Source organism: Sturnira hondurensis, unplaced genomic scaffold (assembly GCF_014824575.4).
Source record: "Sturnira hondurensis isolate 20B ecotype Veracruz unplaced genomic scaffold, ASM1482457v3 Scaffold0006413, whole genome shotgun sequence".
Taxonomy (NCBI): Eukaryota; Metazoa; Chordata; class Mammalia; order Chiroptera; family Phyllostomidae; genus Sturnira; species Sturnira hondurensis.
The window spans coordinates 2,380,510-2,403,530 of NW_028079044.1; the positions used below are offsets into that span (position 1 = coordinate 2,380,510).

A 23,021-nucleotide genomic window follows, 5' to 3' on the forward strand; every position below is an offset into this window, starting at 1 on the left:
TTAAGCTTAGGAAATGTTGTGTCTAAAAACTAACTCTAGTGGAGGCAAAGAAAATGAGTGCAGGTAAAAGTATCGAACCTTAAAGAAAGGGAAGAAAACGGAAGTCGCAGCCAAAAAAGGGCCAACTATTGAGTGGGAAAGGGGCAAAGGTGATATTAAACAGCAGTAGAGGGTAGGGATTCCCCGGGGCAAGGGCCAAAAGAAAGAGGGCAAGAAGCGTCACCAAGAAAGTAACTGCAAGTGAATCCATGGTGATTTAAATTCTGTAGGTAAATGAATTTAAATTGGCTTTGAACAGCTTATCTTAGAAAGCTGTTGTGTAAAATTATCAAAAGGAGCCCTGGCTGGTGTGACTCAGTGGACTGAGTGCCAACCTGTAAACCAGAGTTGCCAGTTGAATTCCCAGTCAGGGCACGTGCCTGGGTTGAGGCCCAGGTCCCCAGTAGGGGGCGTGAGAGAGGCAACTACAAATTGATGTTTTTCTCCTTTTCCTCCCCTCTCTAAAAATAAATAAATAAACATCTTTATATATATATCTCGAAAGGACAAAGTTAGACAAATGTCCCTCTTTCACTTAAAAACAAAGCAAGGGAAAACAGCTTTTTACTATAACTAGAAAATTTGTGTAGGAAAACAAGCATTTCTACTAATCTGACATTATGATTCACTGAGAAAAATAATGAGAAGTTTTTAAGGATACATTATTTGGTGATTTAAAGATCTATATTTGGTGAGGGATTTCCGTTTTTTAAGTAATGAAATTTACCAGCACATTAAAATAATGACATGCACGATGTCATTGAGTTTAATGACTTTCAGCTCATCTAGGGTCAGGACTTGCTTCACAATTTCTTCCACTAAATTCTATCAACAAAACCAGCCAATGTCCAAGGAGCAGAGGAGGACATACCAAAATGCCAATGAGGAGAGAAAACCAAAGAGGGACCACCCAGAAGAAACCTCAGTAGTCAGTCTGACCAGGGGCCGTCCGTCCTTCCCTGTCAGTACTGTGGACCATTCCCGCAGCTCCCTGATCTCTTTCCAACAACGTTCCCAATGATACTCCGTCTACATTCCTGGGTTGGGGTTTCTCTGGAGCTTAAAATGAGCCAGTGACATAAGCTAAATTTTGCAGGATGAACTGTCTCAGGTCTTTAAATAGGGCCATCATGAAGATTAGAAATCACCTCTTGTTGCTGCTTTAGAAAAGTTAAACTCATCCTGGTAGAACAGTTTTAAGAGATTTATCACTAAACACCTAGAGAAAGCCTGATAGTTCACCAACTACAAAAATGCTTTGAGACCGACTGTTGAAAAGCACCTTGCAGGATCAAAGGAACTCTTTCTAGTTTCAACAGTGAAGAAAGAAGTGTTTAATAACTCCGCAGAATCTTAGCATCCTACTGGCAGCAGGGGTCATTCTTAGTTTTGATCTTTGAAAAGAGAATACATCATTTTAAAGCTATTTTTATAGGGGAGATCTTTTTTTCCCCGTTAGAAATGTGTGCTTTTGAAGCAGCTTCTCTCCTGTCCTCTTAATTTTCAGAGTGTTTTGTCCAGCAAAAAAAGCATAAGGGTGATATCATCCTCATACCCCATCCTGGGCTTGATCTTGCAGTAAAGTCATAATGCTTAATCTGTGAAACAACTATTTCCATAACAACAGGCACAAAATCCAATTAAAAATAACCCCTTGGTTCATAAAAATCTCTGTGGGCCAACTTCAATCTCCTTTCTTGCATTATTAAAAACATGAAGAGATTGATTTTGGAAGACAAGGCTTTTAAAAATGCACTTAATATTCTCAGTTCAAAACAACATTATCTATGCACCATGAAGTGTAATAAAGGGTGCACTGGACAGGGAGGTAAGAACTGTGTTTGCCATCCTTGATATGCTACTAAGAAAAAAATTCGGGGCTGGGAAATGCTTATTATGTTCCAGGCACTTTATCTGTTAACTTGCATCATCTTTACATTATTATCATTTTACAAATGTGGGACTGAGAGCCTAGAAAACTAGAACTACTTGTCTCAAGGTCATACAGCTAAAATGTGATGGAAAAGTCTTCCAATCCAGACTGACCTACTCAAAGTCTGCACACTTTCCCTTGAATTATCCTGCCCCCTAGCCATGTGAACTTTGGCTAGCAACCTAAAATCTCGGTTTCCCTACAGCTGAACAAAGCAGGTGGAAAATTTGCTCCTTGTCAGGACAGCCAGCTTGCTCTACAGAATGATGACGATGTTGGGGAATGTTACCTACCCTCTGTATAAGTCATGGTGGAAGAACAGTCCTAATAACGCACTGTGCCTCCACTGAGGAATACTGAAATGGCTGGTATTAAAGGCATGATATAGAGAAAGAGCCATCGGTTTGGGGCATGATCCATCCGTAATCACCAATCTGGCAATCTGCTAAAAGCTTCAGCTTCTGGTGGTCTTAACACCCCCACTTATCAAGTCAGGAGACAGTCTGGCTGATCTTTGCAGTGCCTTTGAGCTCTCACATTCTCAGACATTTAAAACATGTGAAACTGGTTTAAAAAAAAGGTATAGTTTTTAAAATTTTGAGATTGAGAGTCATTTGTCCTCTTACTTAGGTTTTTTTCCCCCTCTTACCTAGGGTTGAATGGCAACATTATAGTCACTCAAGCCATTAACAATCTGAACTCCTTTTGAGATATCTTTTCCCCTTGGGGATATCAAAACATGTCTCATTAGTAGTACTATCTTTCTCCCAGCACTAATGTGTTATGGACCAAACGTTAACATGTCGAACTGGTAACCCCTAAGGTGATGGCATTGCCTTTGTGAGGTAATTAGGTTTAAATGAGGAGCCCCCAAGATGAAATCAGTGCCCCTATAAGAACAGAAAGAGACACTGGAGTTCTTTCCTCTCTACCACGTGAAGATATGAAAACAAAGTAGCCACCTGCAAGCCAGGATCAGAGCTCTCATCAAGAACCAAACCTGCCTTCAACCTGATCTTGGACTTCTAAGCCTCCAGAACTATAAAAAAATAAACATCTTACCCAGTGGTTTAAGTTACCCAGTCCATGGTATTTGGTTATAGCAGCGTAAGAGGACTAAGATAGTGGGTAATATTTTAAAGATTTTAAGGAAAGTTTATAGCACTGTTTTTATTCTAATCGTTTCATGTGTTTCATAGGGAGTTACAATTTATATGTAATTTTACACTTGATTCTTACTATGATCTATTATTTAAGCCATAGAAAAATTGTGTTTCCATTATTGAGTTTAAAAAGCTGATTTAGGAAGGCTAATTATAAGTCTCAGAGGCAGCAGCAAGTGAGTGAAATTTTCCTTCTCCATTCCATAGTCCCTTCCACAGCCCCCCAAGTAATATGTGGATAGTAAAAGTGTATGCAACTGAATGTCCCACAGGTAGATATTTCCCAGACTGGATCAAAATTCAGCTCTATAGGCTAATGCTATATTAAAGAATTTTTGAATAGAGGGGCATGAGAAGTACAGAAATTCACTGAGCCATCTACGAACAAAAATCCGGAAGTACAAAATGGTTAGTTGACGTTCCTATGGTCACAACTGTTTAACTGTGGAGTTCAGCTACCCACACTGTCAATCTACTGCCCATGATATCATACCGAACTCAAGTGAGTTTTCAAAGAACATCGGGATCTGAGTCTACAGTTTGGTCCATGACCGCTATTTGAACTGCATCAAAGCTGAAAACCAAGCAAGAATAGACAGGGCTTAGTAACTGTGTCGATCTTTTCAAAAGTTAAAGCCATGGTATAACTGTGCTCTGCTCAGTGATAGTCACTGGATTTTCTGGTGACTCTGTATCTAAAATTAATTAACCACAGATAGAAGCAGAAACAATACATTTCAGATTTCCTCAACAGTTCAAGCTGTCTTTTTTAAACTACCTATTTATGAATTCTAAGATTTTACCCTGAAAAGGGTTTGGAGTAACCCCAGCTTATGGTATAGGACAGAGAGGAAGGGGGGGCAGGGGGTGAGAGATTACCAGTTAGCCAGACAAATTCTTCTTTGAAATCAGTTACTCTTACCGAGCATTGATTTTTACCATAAAGAGATACACTTACAAGATGGTAGCTGTTTGGGGCCAGATTAGTAACCACATTTGCTGATTACTTTTCATTGCCGTTTTCACTATGGGATCAGATGGAGGCGAACATTGGATTTCTTTCCCATCTGTCATCACCTTAGTCACCGTAAGTAAGTCATTTATCTTCCCTGTTTCTCATATTTTTAGCTGTAAAATGAGGACACTGGAGAAGAACATATCCTCTCCTACAGCCAACTTTAAATTACCATTCTTAGAAGGACCAGAACGACTCTGTACTGTTTCCCCAACTCGTGGCTACACAAAAGAGTGCAATATTAAGGTGAAGTTCTCTAAATGTATAAAATGTTCAATATGATCGTTATTATCATTGTTAATTTCATTTTTGCTTTGACACGGGTAAGTGGGGAGCAGGGAGGATTATTTTAGACCTATTACTAAATTCAAATAAAATTAGTAATACAATATTGAAATATTTTTCAAAAATGTGTTTCTTAATTTATATAGTCAAATTTCAAAGGAGAAAATGATTTTCTCCTCTTGGTATCCCTCAGAGAATACAGCACCAAATAACCAATAAGTGATAAGACAGGAGCAGGAAATACTCCACTCGGTGTACCACAATATGCCCATGCTTTAGGGACAAGTTCACTTAGAAAACAAAAATCACTGACCAGAAGGTTGTGTGGTGAAACAACGAAACCACCTTTAAGGGACCCTTTCTCCAGCCGTGGTCAACTAATTACTCTTTCCCCTGTTCAGGTAACCAGGTCAGGTGGGCAGTGTTGGAGGCTCGGGTCCAGTGTCTAAGTTTCCCTTACGCAGAACAAGTATTGTACAATGTGAAAATCCCAGAGCCATATGGGGTCAGTGGTTCTATTATTCTTTCTAAAGCAGTGGAATCTTCCCTCCCCTGTAATCTTGCATAAGGAATACAAAGCCAAAGCAAGGAAGAGTTGCCCCACTGTTAAAAAAGCAAGCTGGCTGATGGGGCGCCCAGGCATCGCCCAGAAACCCCGGGTTCCACACAATCAGCCCTCCAGGGGGCCGGTTGCTTTCCTTGGAAAAAGCATGATTTTCTTTATCAGAAAATTCTAGTAGAGGCTTTTAGGAATATCTTTTACAAGTAACCTTTTGCTTTTAATCTTAGATTTGATTTACAAAAAAATGTTTTGTAGTTTACGAATTAAAAACCTATTCTACCAGGGCACCACTTACTATGCAGAATTCGGTCCAGAGTATTCAAAGCTACCGCTTTTTTCCTGTCTGCATTATCAGCCCTGGAGCCTGCACTCTCAACACAGCCTTAATGACACAGTCCACGTTCACAGGCTCTCCCGAAGGTGTTGAAGGTCTTTTCCTCTTACGTCATGTGAGTTATGGAACAGATTGCCTTGCTTTATTTCTATCCACGGGGAAAACCAAGATGTAGGATCTGTGCACAATTGTAGCAACTTGATTCTTTTCTCTCCTTTAGAAAAGTTATTTTTTCATGCTCCTTTAGAAAAACTCTTTTTTGTATATTGGCTTACCTCCCCAATTATTCAGAACTCCTTTGTTAATCACTGTAAGTTCTATTTAAAAGTATTGACTATAAATAGATAAGTGAATTTAATGAAGAAATAAATATCTTCCAAAGGATGTACAAACAGTCAAATTGTCTCATGTTACAGATAACTCCATGGGACATTAGTTGATATATACCTATACCTATATCTATATCGACTAGTGATATATATGTATGTGTGTGTGTGTGTGTGTGTGTGTGTGTGTCCAGAAAGTTTAAACAAGCCTTTATTTACCAATTTCGGGTTTGTTTGCAAATATATTTTAAATTCACTTTCATATTATGGAAAAATTTTAGTTATATACACATATGTATAATTGGAACCAAAATTACATATGACAAGATATGTACAATACTAACTTTGGATGCTTTTTGGAAGAAAGCCTTGTATGCAAATGTCTTGTGAACTACTCGTTACTGGGTTTTGAACGTGGGAAAAATAGTAAAGAGGCACAGAGAAGACTAAAGGAAAGCTAAGAAATCTACGACGTGATCGAAAATGTCTAGTGGACTAAAATGTCAATGGTTTCTGGACCTGAAGGATAGATGCCTTGAGAAAATCAAACCTGTGCCAATTATGTTTTAATTTTTAAAACAGTGAGACTGTGAGTCACAAAGCTGAAACTCACGGTATCCCCCTTTGGTGGCTATCTCCTTCTACCATTGTATTTTAACTATGTTACATACGTACCTGGGCCATCTGTATCAAGTGTCTCATCTCTTAATATAATTCAAACCAGTTGGTTCTGAACTTCCTTTCTAGTGGCTTAAATATCAAATGTCAGTACTTTCTCATTTATTACTCTATCTAGTTATGCGAGTGGTTAGTCTGCTTGCTCTACGCTAAACCACTGAGCATGAAGATTTGATGGGAGTTCTGCGAAGCCATGGCCTGTCATAATGCACAGATGATAGGCAGGTCAGAATCCATTTAGTTTGCCTGCTAGAAATGATCCATCTATTATCTTCATTTTACTAAGAATAGGTGGTGTCTTTCGAATCACAGTTATCTGGACTAAGGGTGAACATCACGTGAAAGTGGATTCTAAAGTTTCCATAGCTATGTTATACATTTTTTAAAAAAGACTAGCATTGCCATATATATACACACACATACACATATATACATATATTATATATAAAATTCTATATTTAAGCATGACAGTTCAATGTTTTAGATTAAACTGCATAAAATACCTAGTAATTGAGTTGCATAAAATTATGAAATTTAAAAATGGAATGGTCCATGCTGTGTCTGTGGTTTATTCCATTTCACTACTTGCTCATTCTGCACGATGTGGCGCCCATATCCTGTTAATTTAGTTTAATAATTATTTTGTGCCAAACACTGATCTCAGCACTGGGAAGGACTCAAGGTGCTCAAACCCTAATAAATCATGGGTCAAAACATTTATTTTTCTGCAGTGCGCCGGACAGTAAATATATTCGGCTCTGCAATTCCTTGGCCTTGCTACTGCAGTATGTAAGCAGCCATAGGCTTTAATAAACAAATGGGTGGGTCTTTGTTTCCATACAACCACTTATTTAAATAAGCAGTCAGCCTGTGGGCTGTAGCTCCCAGGCCCCTGTAAGATACACATACACAAATAGACAATTTAAGTTTCCCTTTCTCATAAACTTATACACTGAATAAAAAGAAGTAAACAATGGAAACGTATTCAAGGACTTGAGTCAGGAGACCGGAGTTTTAGATTCAATGTTGCCACTAAAACGAGCATAGCCTTAATTATGTTTAGCTAGCCTAGTTTTACCGGGCTTTACCGGGCTTGTTAGCCCAGTAAAACAACGGTAACAGCAAAAACCAAAATCAATTTAAGAAGGCTTTAAATGGCAGAAGCCCATCGCAAAGTCCCTCCAAAATCCAGTCACCTTCCCTGGTCTGCCATTTTAGAACCACGGCATTTATTAAAACGGGTATTTGTGTGTGTGTATAAAATTAGGTTTATGCGTATCTGTACCAACTTTCCCTGGAACTAAGAAGTTCCATTTGACAGCTGATGTTGAGCACAGTGGCCTCCCCTGGGAGGCTGGAAACAAACCTGTCACTGTGACAATCATGGGAGGAGAGAGAAGCCAGGGAGACAGAAGCAAAAGCCACCCTGCCTGATGCCTGAGTCATGGTTCCTGGCAGCCGCACTTCCTACCTGGAAGTGACAAGAGGTCAAGCTTCTCAGGTGGCAGTGGGACACCTGCAGCCCGCCATGATGTTCCCGTTGTAAAGCAATTACTTGAAAAAATACTACCACCTCTGCTTTACAAAGAAGGGAGGGTAACTACATGCTTCCATTTTCCCTCTCTGAATTTCTATCTAATGACCTGGGAATAAAATTCTTTCGTTTTTACTTTCCACCTGAGTCAATTAGGACATTTAATTACAGATTAAAATTAGGCACACGTAAATGGCACCCCCAGATTCTTCTTTCTCCAGTCACTAACATCACTAGGGGAAAGACCGACTCAATGATGTGAGAGCCCGATGTGAAATGAAATAGAGAATTTCAGGACAGCAACGGCAGAGCCTTAATTCAAGCACAGGCCCTTCTAACAGGAGGTCCTGGGAGACCATACAAGTTGCAAGTTGTTGAAGCCAGCCCTGATTCTGTTTATAAACTATGTGCCTGTTTATTTTTAAAGTTTCCTTTAATTAGCGGTGTTTTCAAGAATGTGCAAAGCTGGAGGCAAAAACACTTCCCTTTTCCATGTAAGAGGTGCAGCCGAGTCCCCTTCCTCATTCCGCCTGCGCTCACCAACAAGGCCTCTGGGGTATCAGAGAAGCTGTCTCCGAGCTGTCTCCCTGGCTGGGCCTACTGCCAATCAGGACCTGGGTTTGGTGACAGACCAATCACCCTAACGACCTTGAAGCTGCACTACCGGGCCATGTAACTCCTCCCTTTCCTTCTCTATCCATCCTCAATTCTCCTCAATGAAGCTATGAATAACATCCTTGAGAACTATTCAGAATGGCTTCAAAAAGAACTATTTGCCTTTTCCGTACAAGCAAAGACACACAAATAGAATCTTAAGGACAGGGCAATTTCTCTATACTAAAAAAGATTAGAAATGCCCCTTCCCCATTGAAAGTACTTTGAGGAAATAATATAAAGTCACAACATTAAGTCTGGAGATGTTTGTTTTTCAAAAATGAAAAGGCATTTGATAAACTTTTAAAATCCACTGGAGACATGAAGGAGTCATATGCTAATTAATTACACTGTATTTGTTTTGCTTGGATTGTTCTTTAAATCTTTCCTTTTTTCAAATTTTTTAAAATGTGTGCATCTTGGTCCACTGCATGTGTCTGGATTCACAGATGGTCTGGGTTTTTAACCAGTTTCTACAAGTTACTAGCTGTGTGACCTTGGGTAAACTAAGTGCTTGGTGTCTCAAACATTCTGACCTGTAAAATAAGCTAATAGAAATATTTTACATTATAAACTTCATGTATTTTAATCACTTGTAACAATACCTGAAATGTGGTAAGGCCTCAGTCATCGTAATGAGAACAATAACTATTGTTACAGAGTTACATTGTTGCCGTCTGCCCCTCGGTTGGTCTCAATCTCCTTGAAAATATTCTGTGTCCTATAGTTCAGTGCCTGGGACATCATAGCCATTCACCAAATATTTGTTGATTGGGTATAGTTGCTTTGATTTTGTTAGATTGTTTTTATGGTAGATGAAAAACCAATCTCTTGATATTCAATTAACCCAAATAGTTAATGAAAAGTAGTTCCATTAACTTCTAATCCCCACATTCACAAAGAAGTATCAATAAATAGAGAGCTTCATCCGTTTATTTATTTATTTTTTTCACATTTGGCAGCACAGAATCTGGTTAGTCACACAGGTGGAAAACTTGGGTAACTTACTGTTATCTGGCCAATTATTTGGACAGCTTTTTTTTTTTTGCTCAGTTCCCTTGAAAACAAATTTAATGATGTGTTGAGCCCAGAGAGCAAAATGACCTAAGGCCAGCCATCAGTAACTTCCAAATGCAAAGTGAATAGTTGGCTTAGAATTGGGGGAATTCAAGACTTAATGAGTATTTAATTATAAGAAATCATGATCTTGCCTCCAAAAGGGTTTGACCTTGGAGAGCTTCGAGAAACACCCCCCAGAGCCTCCTCTGCCATTTCCTAACTCACACCAACCCCATTCTATTATCTACAAGATTAACTGCAGTATACATAGCTGCCTGGCCTCCTGCTGCATAGCTGGCTAAATATCATCGCTGTAGCCAAATAAACAAACACGGTTTAAATCTTCTACTAAGGAACAGTTCGCCTCTACAGCTCTGACATTGATTGTACCTATTTATGACAGACCAGGGTAAATATCTGATGTGAATAATTTTAAATGTGAAAAACAGACATTTTAAGAAATCAACTTTACCTTTTAAGAATTTATATTTACAACACAATAAAATGAACACAGATTATATAAATACATTGGTACAAGAATGTTTTAAAACAGCTCTCTCTAAAACTAATCTAGCTTGACTGGCAAGTTTAGGAAAAAACATAATAAAATAAACCTTATATCATGAAAGGAAAAATTTGGACTGTGACTTTATTTTAAGGAAAAAAGTTCATTTCCAAGAAATGCTTACCACATAATAGGATAGCTTGCAGGTATAAAATGAAGTGCTAAACAATAAATGTGCTTTTAATAAGCATTATAAGCTAAAGATGTATTCAAAGTTAGCATAACATGAAAAAACAAAATATATTGATTTACATGATTTATTTAAACATATCTTATGCAAACCTCAATGCCAAGCTATCTGAATGAGGAGTAAGAAAAAACAAGCATACAGGTGCTGAGCATCTGGAAACTTACAAATATTGTATCTGACATTCCACAAACAATGTATGATTATAGTCACAACGGCAAAGACTATTTCATTATTTATCACTTACCACCTGAATACACTATTGTAATAGCTATGGAATTTATTTTTATGAAAAGGTCAAGAAGAATGTATATTTTTGCATTAAAATATGTTTGTGTAACTCAAGAAAAAATGGTTTAACCGATGTTTTATTTTCCATATCTTTGTTAACATGAGTGCATCTGAATATCATTAATTGTAAGACTGAATTTTCAAAATTCATCTGTCTCTCAATATTTTAGGGATATTCTTGTATAAATCTTCTGCAAAAATAACCATAGTAGAAAAAAATAAATCTAAGTTTTGGCTTTGTTATTTGTTCGGTTTTTTTTTTTTCCACAGAGAAATGATTTAAAAAAATATTTATTTATTTATGTATTTATTTATTTATTTTTAGAGGGGAAGGGAAGGAGAGAAGGAGAGAAATATCAATGTATGGTTGCCTCTCATGAGTCCCCTGCTGGGAACTGGCCTGCAACCCAGGCATGAGAAATCATTATAATGCCTGAAAACCTATGTCTCAGTTTTTGTTGTAAACATTGTGAACATATTTTTTTTTAAAGAAAACACATGCTAAGGGCTATGATAAGGAATAGTTTGTCTTTCGAAGGACTGAACTGCAGCATCTCATTTGTTTTGATCTTTTTTCTTTCTTTTATTAGTGAAAGAAAGAAGTGCCCCTTCTTTGGGGCTCCAGAGAAGGCTATGAACAAATAATACATGATAATTTATTCATCCATAATGTAAAAATCAGAATGATAATAAAATTTTCCAGCAATGAAAGTCTCTTTTATTTTCAATTTTAATATTATAGTAACAGGTAGTGCTAACTAAATCGGTGTCTTGAATCATTAGTTTATTTATCAGGCTGGTAGTCATGAACCCCAGTGCTGCAATTGATCATTTATTTCAGTGATTGAAAAAATATGGATATCATTTCTTCATTTCAAGTTATCTTTGAATCAGTTTTCTGAAAGGAATGACTTGCTCTACTAGGCAGGAAGTATTCCACAAAGGTGCTTTCCCAGCTATGTCAACGGGGATTAGCAAGTAAATCTTAAACCAAGTTAGCTCGGTCAGTCTGAGTAGCCAGTGTGGGCGGTTCCCTGGAGCTGATCTACCAGCCACTTGAAGTGATAAGGTGAGGTTTTCCCTGTTTGTCTTCCTAACTAGTTTCCTTAGTTAGACTTCCACTCAGTGGCTAACAGTCGATGATGGTAACTTACACTGACACACTTAGAAGGATCTTCTCATTTATAAATATTCCAATCTGGTTTATTTCTCAAGATCTTGCTTACAAACAGTTTCATTTGACTACTCTGAGATCACTGATGAAATTATGATAGAACTTACTTTTGTACACATATGCTTCCTCCCTATTTTATATTTATTTGCCTGACTCTCTGACCTGGACCTACGTGTTATAGTCACATGCTGGACATATGCTTATAATATGTTGTTAAAATAAAAGCACATGTTGCAAAATATTTGCACACCATGACTTTGTATTTTAAAGAAACACATGTTACACAATGCACTATATATTAAATCTGTAACATGCAAAGTATTATAACAGCATTTAAGGTAGTACTATTTTCTCTGAGGATTGAAATGATAGCTATTTTTTGAAATGGTAGGTATATTTTCTGTTTCCTCTAGCTTCTGAATAAGAAACAGTGCTCTAATTGGGAACCAAATGTTGCTTTAAAACAATCTCATTCTGACTACTTTGTAGGTCAAAATTAGTGGGAAATTTAGTCCCCAATTTAAATGCACATTTAAAATGTGCATATTATAATACAAATAGATAATGGAGTGTAGCCTAGAGTGTCCTAAATAATGGTGGGTTTGGTTTCAACTACATCTTAATACAGCATTTGCTTTTATTCATTTTTGATTACTTATTTTAGATTGTTGAGTAGAAAAAAAGTTATTGTAGGAAATTTAAAATGTAGAGATGATGAACAATAACAAAATAAAAGAAATTAAAAATTACCAACAATCTCATTATCAGGTTGTATAAACATTTTAAAGAAACATTATAGAAAAGCAATTTTGCTACTATAGCTCTATAGCTCCTGGTCAATTTTATCCTTATAACAAAAAATGAGAAATTCTGATTATTTATTCACTGCTTATTAGCTAAACTAATTTTACTTAGCAGAGGAGTTTAAATAATTAATCAGTTACCAAAATATTATTTTTGAGAAAGTAAAGCTTCTCAGCTGATTTATTGCACTCTCTTCAGGTAAAATAATTTAATTTATAAATGAAGGATCAATTAAAACATTTTAGGATTCTCATCATCTACAATGTCACTTTCAGAATTCTTATATGTGATTATTATTGTTATTTTTCATGTTATTGAATTTTTATTATGTTCTACATCCATTTTTACCTGCCTATTTTGACACTACTAGGTGAATATGTGTGTATTCTAAGGGAATATTTGCACAACTTCTTAAATAATTTCTTTTTATTTTTTTCCCACTGGACATTTTCATAACGCAGAAAAAAATCTGTACCAGCAATTCTGTTATGCCATTTTAATGTGTTAGTTCTATAATACTTAAGTGTCAGTTTTCACATGTATATACTATTTTATTTTCTCATAGTGAAATGTAAACACTTCAGAATTCTTCAAGTTACCTAATAGTGCACAATTGTTTACATTGGAAATTTCTTGATTTCCAAAACTGGCTGATTTTTTCCATGTATCTGACCATTTAATAAGGAAATTTCATGGGCTACCTACATTCTTCCCATGTGAATTTAAAAAGAGAATTGATAAACTTTACCTTAAATACTACATTTCCAAAGAAATTTTAATTATGATAGTCATGCATAGAAAAAGACAATTAACTTTGAAATTTATTTCAATAGTACTATGCATAAAATATTTCAAGTCTATATTGAAACTGATCACCTGGGAAGGATAATGGCAGGGTGAAGAATTCTCACAAGTGTATGATTGATACATTCAAAGAACAAATAACAACAGATAAACCAAGCACAATAAAGATAACAGTAACTTAATACTCTTAGAATGTATTACTTTACCTTTGGGGGAAACAAGTTTTCCTAATGTACTTCTTATCCATCTTGCTCTTTGCTCCCGTTGGTAACAAGTGAAAGAAACGGAGAAGAGCTCTGAGCACACTGAACATTTCAATTTCCAAATTCTTTGACGATCCCCTGCATTTCTTCCATGATTTAAAGAGACTGGACCCCATGACTTATACACCATTTGTTACCCATTATTATGTTGAAGAAATTGCAATCCATATGAGTATTTTACAGCTAAAGTAGAAACATTTTTAACCAGACAACCTAGAGAAAAGATACTTGTTTGGAAAGCCGGCTGCTCCTACGTACCTTGAGGGAAGTATATTGTGTGCCCTCCCTGCTCCAATTAGAGCTTCTTGGGTCACCCATGGTCATCAGCCCCCAAAGCTAAAATCCAATCAATGGCTTATGACATGGCATGATTTGAAATTTCTGCTCAACGGAACAAGGGCAAGTAATGAATCCACTAATTCTCTATCTAGAGGAGTTTGAATACAGAACATATGTAGAGTCAATAGTACAGCAGCAGCAAAAATCCAAAATATATGCACAGGAAAAAGCAGGGAATAAAGATCATGAAGTAGGAGACACTGGAGTAAGCAGAAGACACACACAAAAATAGAAGCTATAAGCAGTGCTACCTCCTTACCAATAAATTAGTGAATAAAGAAGAAAGAAACGCAAGACTATGAGGAAAGTGGTGGATATTTAGAAGCCAGATTTTTCTAATTAAACAACAAACAAAAACATCTAACCAACAGGCTGTGGTCTTTTACCTTTGAAGACATTTGGTTGCATGAAAGAAACATCCCTTTTCAGAGAAGCCAAAGGAATCTCAAGTTCAAATTTATCTCTCCTGAAACTTTGTAGGTTTTTCTGACAATATCTAGCTAGGCCATTGTCCTAATGCCAACTTTCAGCGATGAGAAAGAATTGTATGAACTGGGTCAGCACTAATCTGGAATTTTGCATTACTGTGAGCACAGCACTTTGCAATAGCAATAAGAAAGTGCTTTAGATAAAAATTAATAATTGAGCCTGATTTCAAGATGAATTCTTAACCTGCACAAAAGAGTAATCTAAAATCCTGCAGCATTTTATCTATGCATATAAGCAATGAGCTTATACTATTCCCGAAAACAGACCCCCAAGTCTTTGATTTATCAAGCTCTCGTAATATAATTTGCCCAATCTATGTAGCCACTTAAATGTGTAAGAAAAAAACTGCACTTTTTTATAATTCCCCCAGTTTTTAAATGCAGATAATGCAAATGGGCTTCCCTTCAATTTTATTCTAATTTTGATGTTTTTCTAAAGACTCATTGTTATGTGCCAACTCTCTTAATCTGTTTTAGCTATTTGATTTTCACCAGAAATCTCTAGTCTCTATATTTTATATGCCATTTCCCAGATTTTTGCTAAAAATAATTATGTATTTACTGCCTTTAAAAAATCTTCTTAGTATACACTTTCAGCTTAGCGAATACAAAATAAAAACTGACAGCAACGAAGAAACAAAAGAAAGCACCTCATACCCACCTCGCCCCAGGCAGATGAACTGCACGTCCCTGAGGGGCGATGAGGGACAGAACTCTACAGATCAAGCCGTTGGCTGCCGTGGTGAGGTGGAGGCAGAAGGTTCCCTCTGCAGCTCTCTGCTCTTAGGTACCAGGCCACTGCTCCGAACTGAGCATTTGCTTCATGTTAACAAGGGTCAACCCCCAGAAGTTTCCTCATTTTTTTTAAGTGGCCTGCCAAGTGGCAGTCCAATCACAGCAATCTAATATGGCTTAAGTGCCACTGGTGGACTTTTCGCAATCCTTTGTTGCCTTCCATTTTTATCTACATAACGACTGGTGAGAACTAATGTCCAGCCGATCTTTTCTTTCTGGTAATAAAATGATCATACGAAGATATTTCCCACTCTAGACATCCATCCTAGTGCATTTTCCAGTAACATACCACTGAGAGCATCTCTTCTTCATATCCCAGGTAAATGTGAGGTTAAGTATTTTCCCCTCCAATACTTAAACACAGGACTGAAAATAAAAGGAGTTAAATGCTAATCCTTGACACTGTCCACATTAACGTCATCTGCAATTGTATGCTCGCTGCAACTCATCGTCTCTTAGATAAACCATTTCTGTAAGAGGCCAAAGATACTCGAAAGGTCTGCCAGATGAAATGCCTTTTCAACTCCAGAGAGCTTTTATTCTTTTTAGAAAATAAGAGAAAAGAGAACAGGAGAAAACAACATTGGAAATGGAGTAGTAGGAAGGGTAAATCTTGGTAGAAAGAAAGAGCAGGAAAGAAGAAAAAGAGACACATAGAAAGGCATAAAGAGACCAAAAATAAAGCAAACAAGCAAAACAAGCATTAGAGATCATGAATTTACTAAACTCCGTTTTTATATGGAGCAGAGGTGGCTTCAAGCCTTCCTGTGGGCAGTAAGTGCATCCTGCAAACCATGCCACTGTTTGAAAAAGGTGAAACAAAAAAGAAAAAAAAGCAAGCCATCAAAACAAAATCTTCCCTTGCATTCACTACATATTTAAAGTAGTTCTTAATGTGATGATTAGGACTCACCTATAGTTGGTAGGAGCGAGTTTAGTTTTCAGCTTTTCAATGCATTTAAACCTTCAAAGATTATAGCACTAACCATTTTAAAAGTTACTAGAAAAAGGGAGAGAAAAAAATCGGAACTATTGAAACACGAAGTAGACTACTACAAAGACCAAATTTTCTGAAAAATGTAAACACATAGCCTAATCTGTTTGGATTTTTTTGCTGGGATGTATTGGGCACCAAATTGAGAAGGCTGTAGTCATGGTGCCTCGGAGCGACCAGGGTATCAGGCTACGGTGGTAGACAGAAATAGTGCAGAATAAGACCAATGGTACGTAGAGACCCTATTAACAATGCATTTGAGAAAATTTTATAAGGTGTAGAAATTTTCTTGTGCATTCTTTGTTGTCTTTGAAAGACTTCTGAAAACAGTTAATGTTATAGAACAGGCAAGAGACTGTGAAACACTCACCTTTTCACGCAAACAATTCATGTGTTGGTCACAAAAGTACTTACTATGACTTGGATTTTGCTGGTAATAATCTGTTAATGAATAGTTTGTGTCACCATATATTTCTACAATAATGATTTTATATAAAATACTCAACATCATGCCTTGTTTTGCTAATCCAAATAATTGTCCTTCTTTATGTTAAAAAAATGTGACTTACGATCCTTTCCCATCTACGTTTATTAAAGTGCCCCTCACTGTCCAGGCAAGAAATTTTCTATATTCAAAGATGGTGGTTCTTTTATCAACTTCCATATAAATTTATGGTGGTAGATTGTTGTTTTCCACGTTGGAGTTAATTAAAGGGGAAAGCGCAATCTGATTGTCCCTTTATTCTTACCGCAGGCAGAGGGGAATGGAGAACCCTAGATAATACATTTCTCTGCTTGCCTCCCAGTCCATGAATCTGCTAACACTGACCTCAATCTAATTCCAATTTGCAGATAACAAATATATTTTAGCAGTGATATAAGCTAATGGGCATCAAAGGACTGAGATTGGTCTGGGACTGTGTGCAGGGACATTCTGTTTGTAACCTGAAAGATAAAAGCATGCATTTCGACAATGACATGACCACTATTCACAGAGATGGCTTTTTTTAAAAAAAAAAGTACCCTCTCTACACACAAAAATCAGCTTTTGATTTTTAAATGAAAATAAGCTATCTCCCTCCATCTAAAAAGTCTTGACAGTGTTTCCTATTGGGGGGAATCTTGGCAACAAAGAATCTGACAGAGATGGTCTTTGGAATTCAAATCTGCCCTTTCTCAAAAGAACCTTAACAAAAGGCTGTGACCTCTCCTGGCCGTGGAATCTAAACGACTGACATAGGAAAGGCTGAAAAAGAAATGTATCTGCCATCTCTTATCGTCCCACAGGTCTAACGCACACAGCTAGACCCTCCCCCTCACCTACTACCTGCTCTTCAATAGTCAAGATCAGACAGCCCGATACTATGTATCATTTCTTTTGCGTATCAGGTAACATTTGCTGTAATCTGGGGGGTTGGTAGGGGTACAGTGGGGGCAAGGGAGGAAGGCACCACAGTAGGAAACAGAGCAATTCTCAGAAAGTATAAAGAAATTTGGGAAGGCTTTCATTAAAAAATAATTTAAAGCAATTTTCCATGCAAAGTAATTCTCAATGCAAGATAATCGTTATAGTTTATTTCCAGTGGAAATATTCTTAGATGACATCAATTAAGGTATTTCATATTAATCTCACAATACAGTTGTTATCTTAGGTATCATATACATTTTAGAGATGGTGGCAGTATATGGCTGTGATTTAATAAACATACATTCATCTCAGTTTCTTATGCACTTAACTCAAAGGACATACATGTCATAAATTATTAACCTACAAATTGTACTGCAATATATATATATATATATATATATATATATATTATTTTTATGGGGTAGAAAATGCACTCCAGGTGGAAGTCTGCTTAGCTACTGTGAGTTAGATTTGCATTATTAGATACACAAATTATTTCCACTTCTCAGAGTAATAACATGAATTCTTGGTAGAACTTGGGGTTCTTGCTAAACCGGCCCATGATTCCCCAGATAAAGCAAAGGTAAAGGAAATAAAAATGTTACCTGGTCACTGAATGCTCTTCCCAGAGACTGCTGTCAACTTAAGGCATTTGCAGTCCTGTCCAAGGTGCGCACAGAAACCTCACATTCACTCAATTAAAGTAACTTAAATGTAAAACATGCTCCTCAAAAGGTGGAAGATTTGACTAACCAGCAAAAAAAAAAAATGTGTTCTTAAAGATATTATTCTGTGTAATATTGAGAGAAAAAGTGACTGCTTATTATCAGACTCTTGTAAGTCAAATGGTGTCGGTAGTTATACTACAAAGATTCATTTCACACATTAATATAGGTAGCTGAGGACCACAGTTCATTTCATTGAGTTAATCTCCATCAAATATTTGAGTTTATGTAGTTAGATTTTGTAAATTTGAAAATTCATGCTTATTGTAAAAGTAGTGCTTAAGGAAGTCTAAGAGAAACTACTTTTCTCACGTGGGTTTTCTGAGATTCAGGGAGAATCAAGAACACCTCTAGCTGTGTTAAGGCTCAGCTCTGGCCTCGGAAACTATCCCGTGAGTTGCCACGTTGCCTGCATCTGTGCCCCAGGGCAGAAGGCAAACGGGACCCTGACATTGACCTGCAAAGCCTGTGCTCCTTTTCAGAAGGTATGGGAGGGAAGGAGAGATGGGGTTTGAGAGGCGTTGTGCACTTGAAAAATTCCATTGATACTTGAATGGGGATTCTGACAGAGGATTTTAGGAGCTGTTCTGTTGGAGACAATTTTTAATGTTTTACATGGCAGTTTACCGATGTCATTTTTCTGAAGTCATGATTCAGTTACCATTTTATGGCTATGATTAGAAAGGCCCCCTTTATTGGCTACTTTTAAATGAATATTAAAATATGTAAAGACATATCTGTTATAAGAAGCACAGTGTTTGAAATAGTTTATATTTCATTAGATAAAGCTGCTCAGTTTGGAAATTTCAGATCACCATCTACTCCTCAGAGGAAGGATTGTCGCCACTTGAAAATACAGCCAGGGTTGGGGAAGAGACCCCACCAACTCACATTCAGCGTTTTCCAAGAATATGATTTTTTTCACTGATTATGAAATGAGAGTTTAGAAGTCAGTTAGAACCATTTTACTGAAATAGCTAACAACTCTGTTATCATTGGAGGAGATTCCTTAATGTGGTCAGCAAAACCTGGAAAAGAACAATCTAAATATTTATGTGAAGAAATAAAACACATTTACTCTTAAGATAAGACTACAACTCAAAATAAAATCACAGTCCTTATATCCTTTCAGGTCCTCTAGGCCACAATCAAATAGAACTCAGTCCATGCATCTTTTCTGACTTGTCACTGGGCATGCGTGTCACAGATTTGAAGGATTTTAGTTACTTTTGCAGATATATGGTTAGGATGTAAAAATTCATCATGTAAATACTCTTAATGAACAAGAGAAACTTCTTCAGACAAATAATTTTCTGTATATATATAACTTGAAAAAACACATTTTTCTATTTAAAACTGGTTGCATTTAAAAGGATTTAATACTAATTCTCAACATTAAAGGAATTACACGTTTTTCTGCATTTGAGTTAAGAGAGAAAAACTACTGGTGAGGAAAGGAAAAAAAGACTCACAGTATGTTTTCCAAATTTGGTCAAGAAGAAAGCTACAGGAGCCCAAGGTCTGGCAAAATATAAATGCTACTTCCCTTACCCAAAGGTCTACAGAGGCATTTGTACCTCATGTTAAAAAATATTGGTCACCTCTTTTGACACTTAGAGGTAGGCATGGCAGTGGTTAAATCTTTAACTGGACAGATTTCAAAATGAATTTTTACAACCCAGATGATGGACTGGTATACTTCAAAAGTGAATTCATGAGTTTTATAAACACCTTTCTCTCTTTCCCTCTCTTTCTCTCTCTCTTTTGCCTTGACTAGCTTACATCATAATGGAGGAATAACATTTTAAAAATTTTGAATAGGCACTTACTGGAATTACAGTTAATCCTGATACAATCTAGATGGGGAAGAATAGATGAAAAATGAAAATTTATCCTTCAAGGTAATAGCTGCAGACATCCAATAAAATCACAGTCCACCCTTCCGGGGACAGACACATGCAAATATGGCCACTCCATATTATTTATGCTTTACGTAACTCTAGAACCCAGATTCATTGTTATGAAACTTCACCATTGGAAACAACAATAAAAGGTTTAAAAAATGGCCAATTCAAACAAAGCTACATGGTGACGAATCTAAGTGAAATAAAGATTTGTCAACTGTCAAAGATGCTTGGCTTAGACTGGCTGCAACTTTCTCCCCATGTGTGAAAGAACATATCATTGTTTTCAACATACTTCAAAAGTGCTCCGTCACACTGGGGTGCAGGTGCAAGCTCAGCTAGGCTCGGACATCTTGGACCTCCAAAATCTAAGATCCCACAAAGGCCAACAGAGTCCTTTAGAATTGTCGTGGTTAATGGAGAGTAAGTTGAAATGATTCTCACCTCACTGTAAACTGTAATGTCTTTTTTTTTTTTTTTTTGGTTTTGTGTGGGCAAACAGGTAACAGCCCAATGCTGGCTGGATCCCAGGCCTTCTATTAATCGGAGGAGGAAAGAAACACTGTATGTCTCTTTTGGAAATTCTAGCGGCTAAGGAGTAGTGTCATTCTCCAGAACACACAAGCCTGTGCCTCTCTTCTGAGCTAACAATGTTATCTCTATGCAGGAAGTGTCATGGTTAACACTGCTATTGATTTTCCCTTTCTTATTCTTGCTTCTTACACAAAAGCAGATTCTCTAAGAATAGGATGAAATGAATAACACAGACTGTGATTAGAGAGGTTATCTTTAAAGGACTATGTGGGATGTTTTATGTTTATTTTATGTATAGATAAATATTTGTTGCTTTTGGTAGTAGTATTTAATGCCTTTGGGGAACACAATAAATACAAACCTAGATTCTGTTTCCATATAGCTGAGTTTGTCATGTGTCGTCAACCGCATCAGAAAAGTGGTTTGCAAACAGCCAAGGACCAGCACGTACACAGCTCTTTCCACAGAATGCTTTGCTGTTGTACAATTCCCATGAGACTTTCCTCTGGCCAGCAGCCAGCCCCTCCACTGTAATTAGGCAGTTTTGATCGGCTGTAGTAACCTACTATTGTCACTAGAGGGAACTCTAACAGAACAGTAAACCAGTGCTGTGTGTTCAGTAACCTTTAAAAAACACTCTTATTATGTAACTTAATTTAACTAATATGAATAGAATGTGATCATATGCAATAAGCTATCTGTGAAATGCTTTTATATTTCATGAGCTACCATTCTGCCCAGCACAATTAGAAAATGTAGGTGAGGTTTCTATAAATGCCTCATCACATTTTACTACTTTTATCTATGTAGTTTCAGAATTTTCTCTCTCTGTTCATTCATTTTTTCTATTTATTAATTTCTGTGTGTGTTTCTCACTTCCAGGAAATACAGTAAAACCTCATTAAGTCGTACACCTCTTGGAGTTAATGGTAACATTGAAACACATTGGGCAGATTACTTGTAACACTTTATTCAGTATGAGCACCTGAAAACAAAATAAACAAGTTCTGAAAGGTCCAGTTGAGGGAAGAAAACTGAGTCTAAGTACTTTACTGTGAATTAATGGCACAACTTGCATGAAACAATGTGCTAACTGTGGATAATTCTTATCCTGCCATTAAAATGAACCTAGGAAGACCTTTCCTTAAGAGGATTTTTTCAGCCATGAATTTGTGTTTTTAAATGACATTGAAGACAAAACTGTTTAATGTTTCTTAATTCTACAACGCAGACATTTTCGTAATTCAGCCTGCCCTTCCCCCATGCTTCAGCTAGTTTGTTGAGGTTTTACTGTAGGGACTCTTTCTTCGGTCTGTAACTAGGCAGGAAAGCATTATTTCCCTGTAGAAGAGCCTGTGTTTTGAGTGTTCTCGTGGCTGTTTGCTGAGGGCCGCAGACTTTGGGCATTGAAGGGTTGTGGATTGTTGTTGATAGCAAAAATCACCACACAGTATTGCCAACAGAAAAGATGGGGTACCACCAAGATGATTTTTGAAAGGAGAAGCCCAACAAATGGAAGAAAAGGTACTGTTGACCTAGATGAAAAAGTAGGAATTAGAAATTTGGGCTGTATGTTACCTCAGTAAGTGTATCTGAAAGGATATCATCCATAGCCAATCAGAATATCAGTAAATAGGACAATCAGAAAATCAGCTTGCGGCACCTTGGAGCCTAATAATTTATATTCAGTTAACCTCATTGATATATATGGCTTCCCTTTTAAGAACCCTCAGTGGTAGAAGTCACAAAACAGTAAATTATGTTACACAAACAACAACAGCAACAAACAATAAAAAGATGCCCCGAAAACCTAAATTAATTTAAATGATGGAAATGAGACCATTAAGTTTTTTTTTTTTTTAACTTTCCATGACAAACAGGCTACTTGATAAATGTTTGCAGGCAGAACTAAACAAAAAATGAAGAGTGTTAGTTCAATGGGGGAGGGTGTGTTGTTACCTAGGTTGACCGTCAGTTTCACACGCCCTGCGTCCAGCTCCAGGCGGAGGGTGTCTGCCGAGTCTCTCGAGGTGGTTGCCATGAGAATGCCATACGCACGCTGGGATCGAAACCGTAAGGACACATCCTCAGCCTCTGTGTGCATGACCACGGGGAGCTGAATTTTCATAAACATGCTCCCATCATAGCTCAGAACAGTCGCCTC

The 23,021-nt window shown here is 37.0% G+C and overlaps 1 protein-coding gene across 23 annotated transcripts in view; it reads right to left on the reverse strand.

The window, feature by feature from the left end:
- The window catches only part of NRXN1 (neurexin 1), a 1,091,189-nt gene that overhangs the window by 572,075 nt on the left and 496,093 nt on the right, over window positions 1–23,021 (reverse strand). For 15 of the 23 annotated variants that reach the window (XM_037047872.1, XM_037047866.1, XM_037047861.1 and 12 more), the window contains 2 exons: window positions 22,817–23,020; window positions 20,249–20,275 (listed from right to left, as the gene is read on the reverse strand). In XM_037047872.1, coding sequence (XP_036903767.1) covers window positions 20,249–20,275; window positions 22,817–23,020 — 231 coding nt within the window. The remainder of the gene's footprint in view (window positions 1–20,248; window positions 20,276–22,816; window position 23,021) is intronic. The other 8 variants (XM_037047882.1, XM_037047881.1, XM_037047879.1 and 5 more) reach the window with 1 other exon arrangement.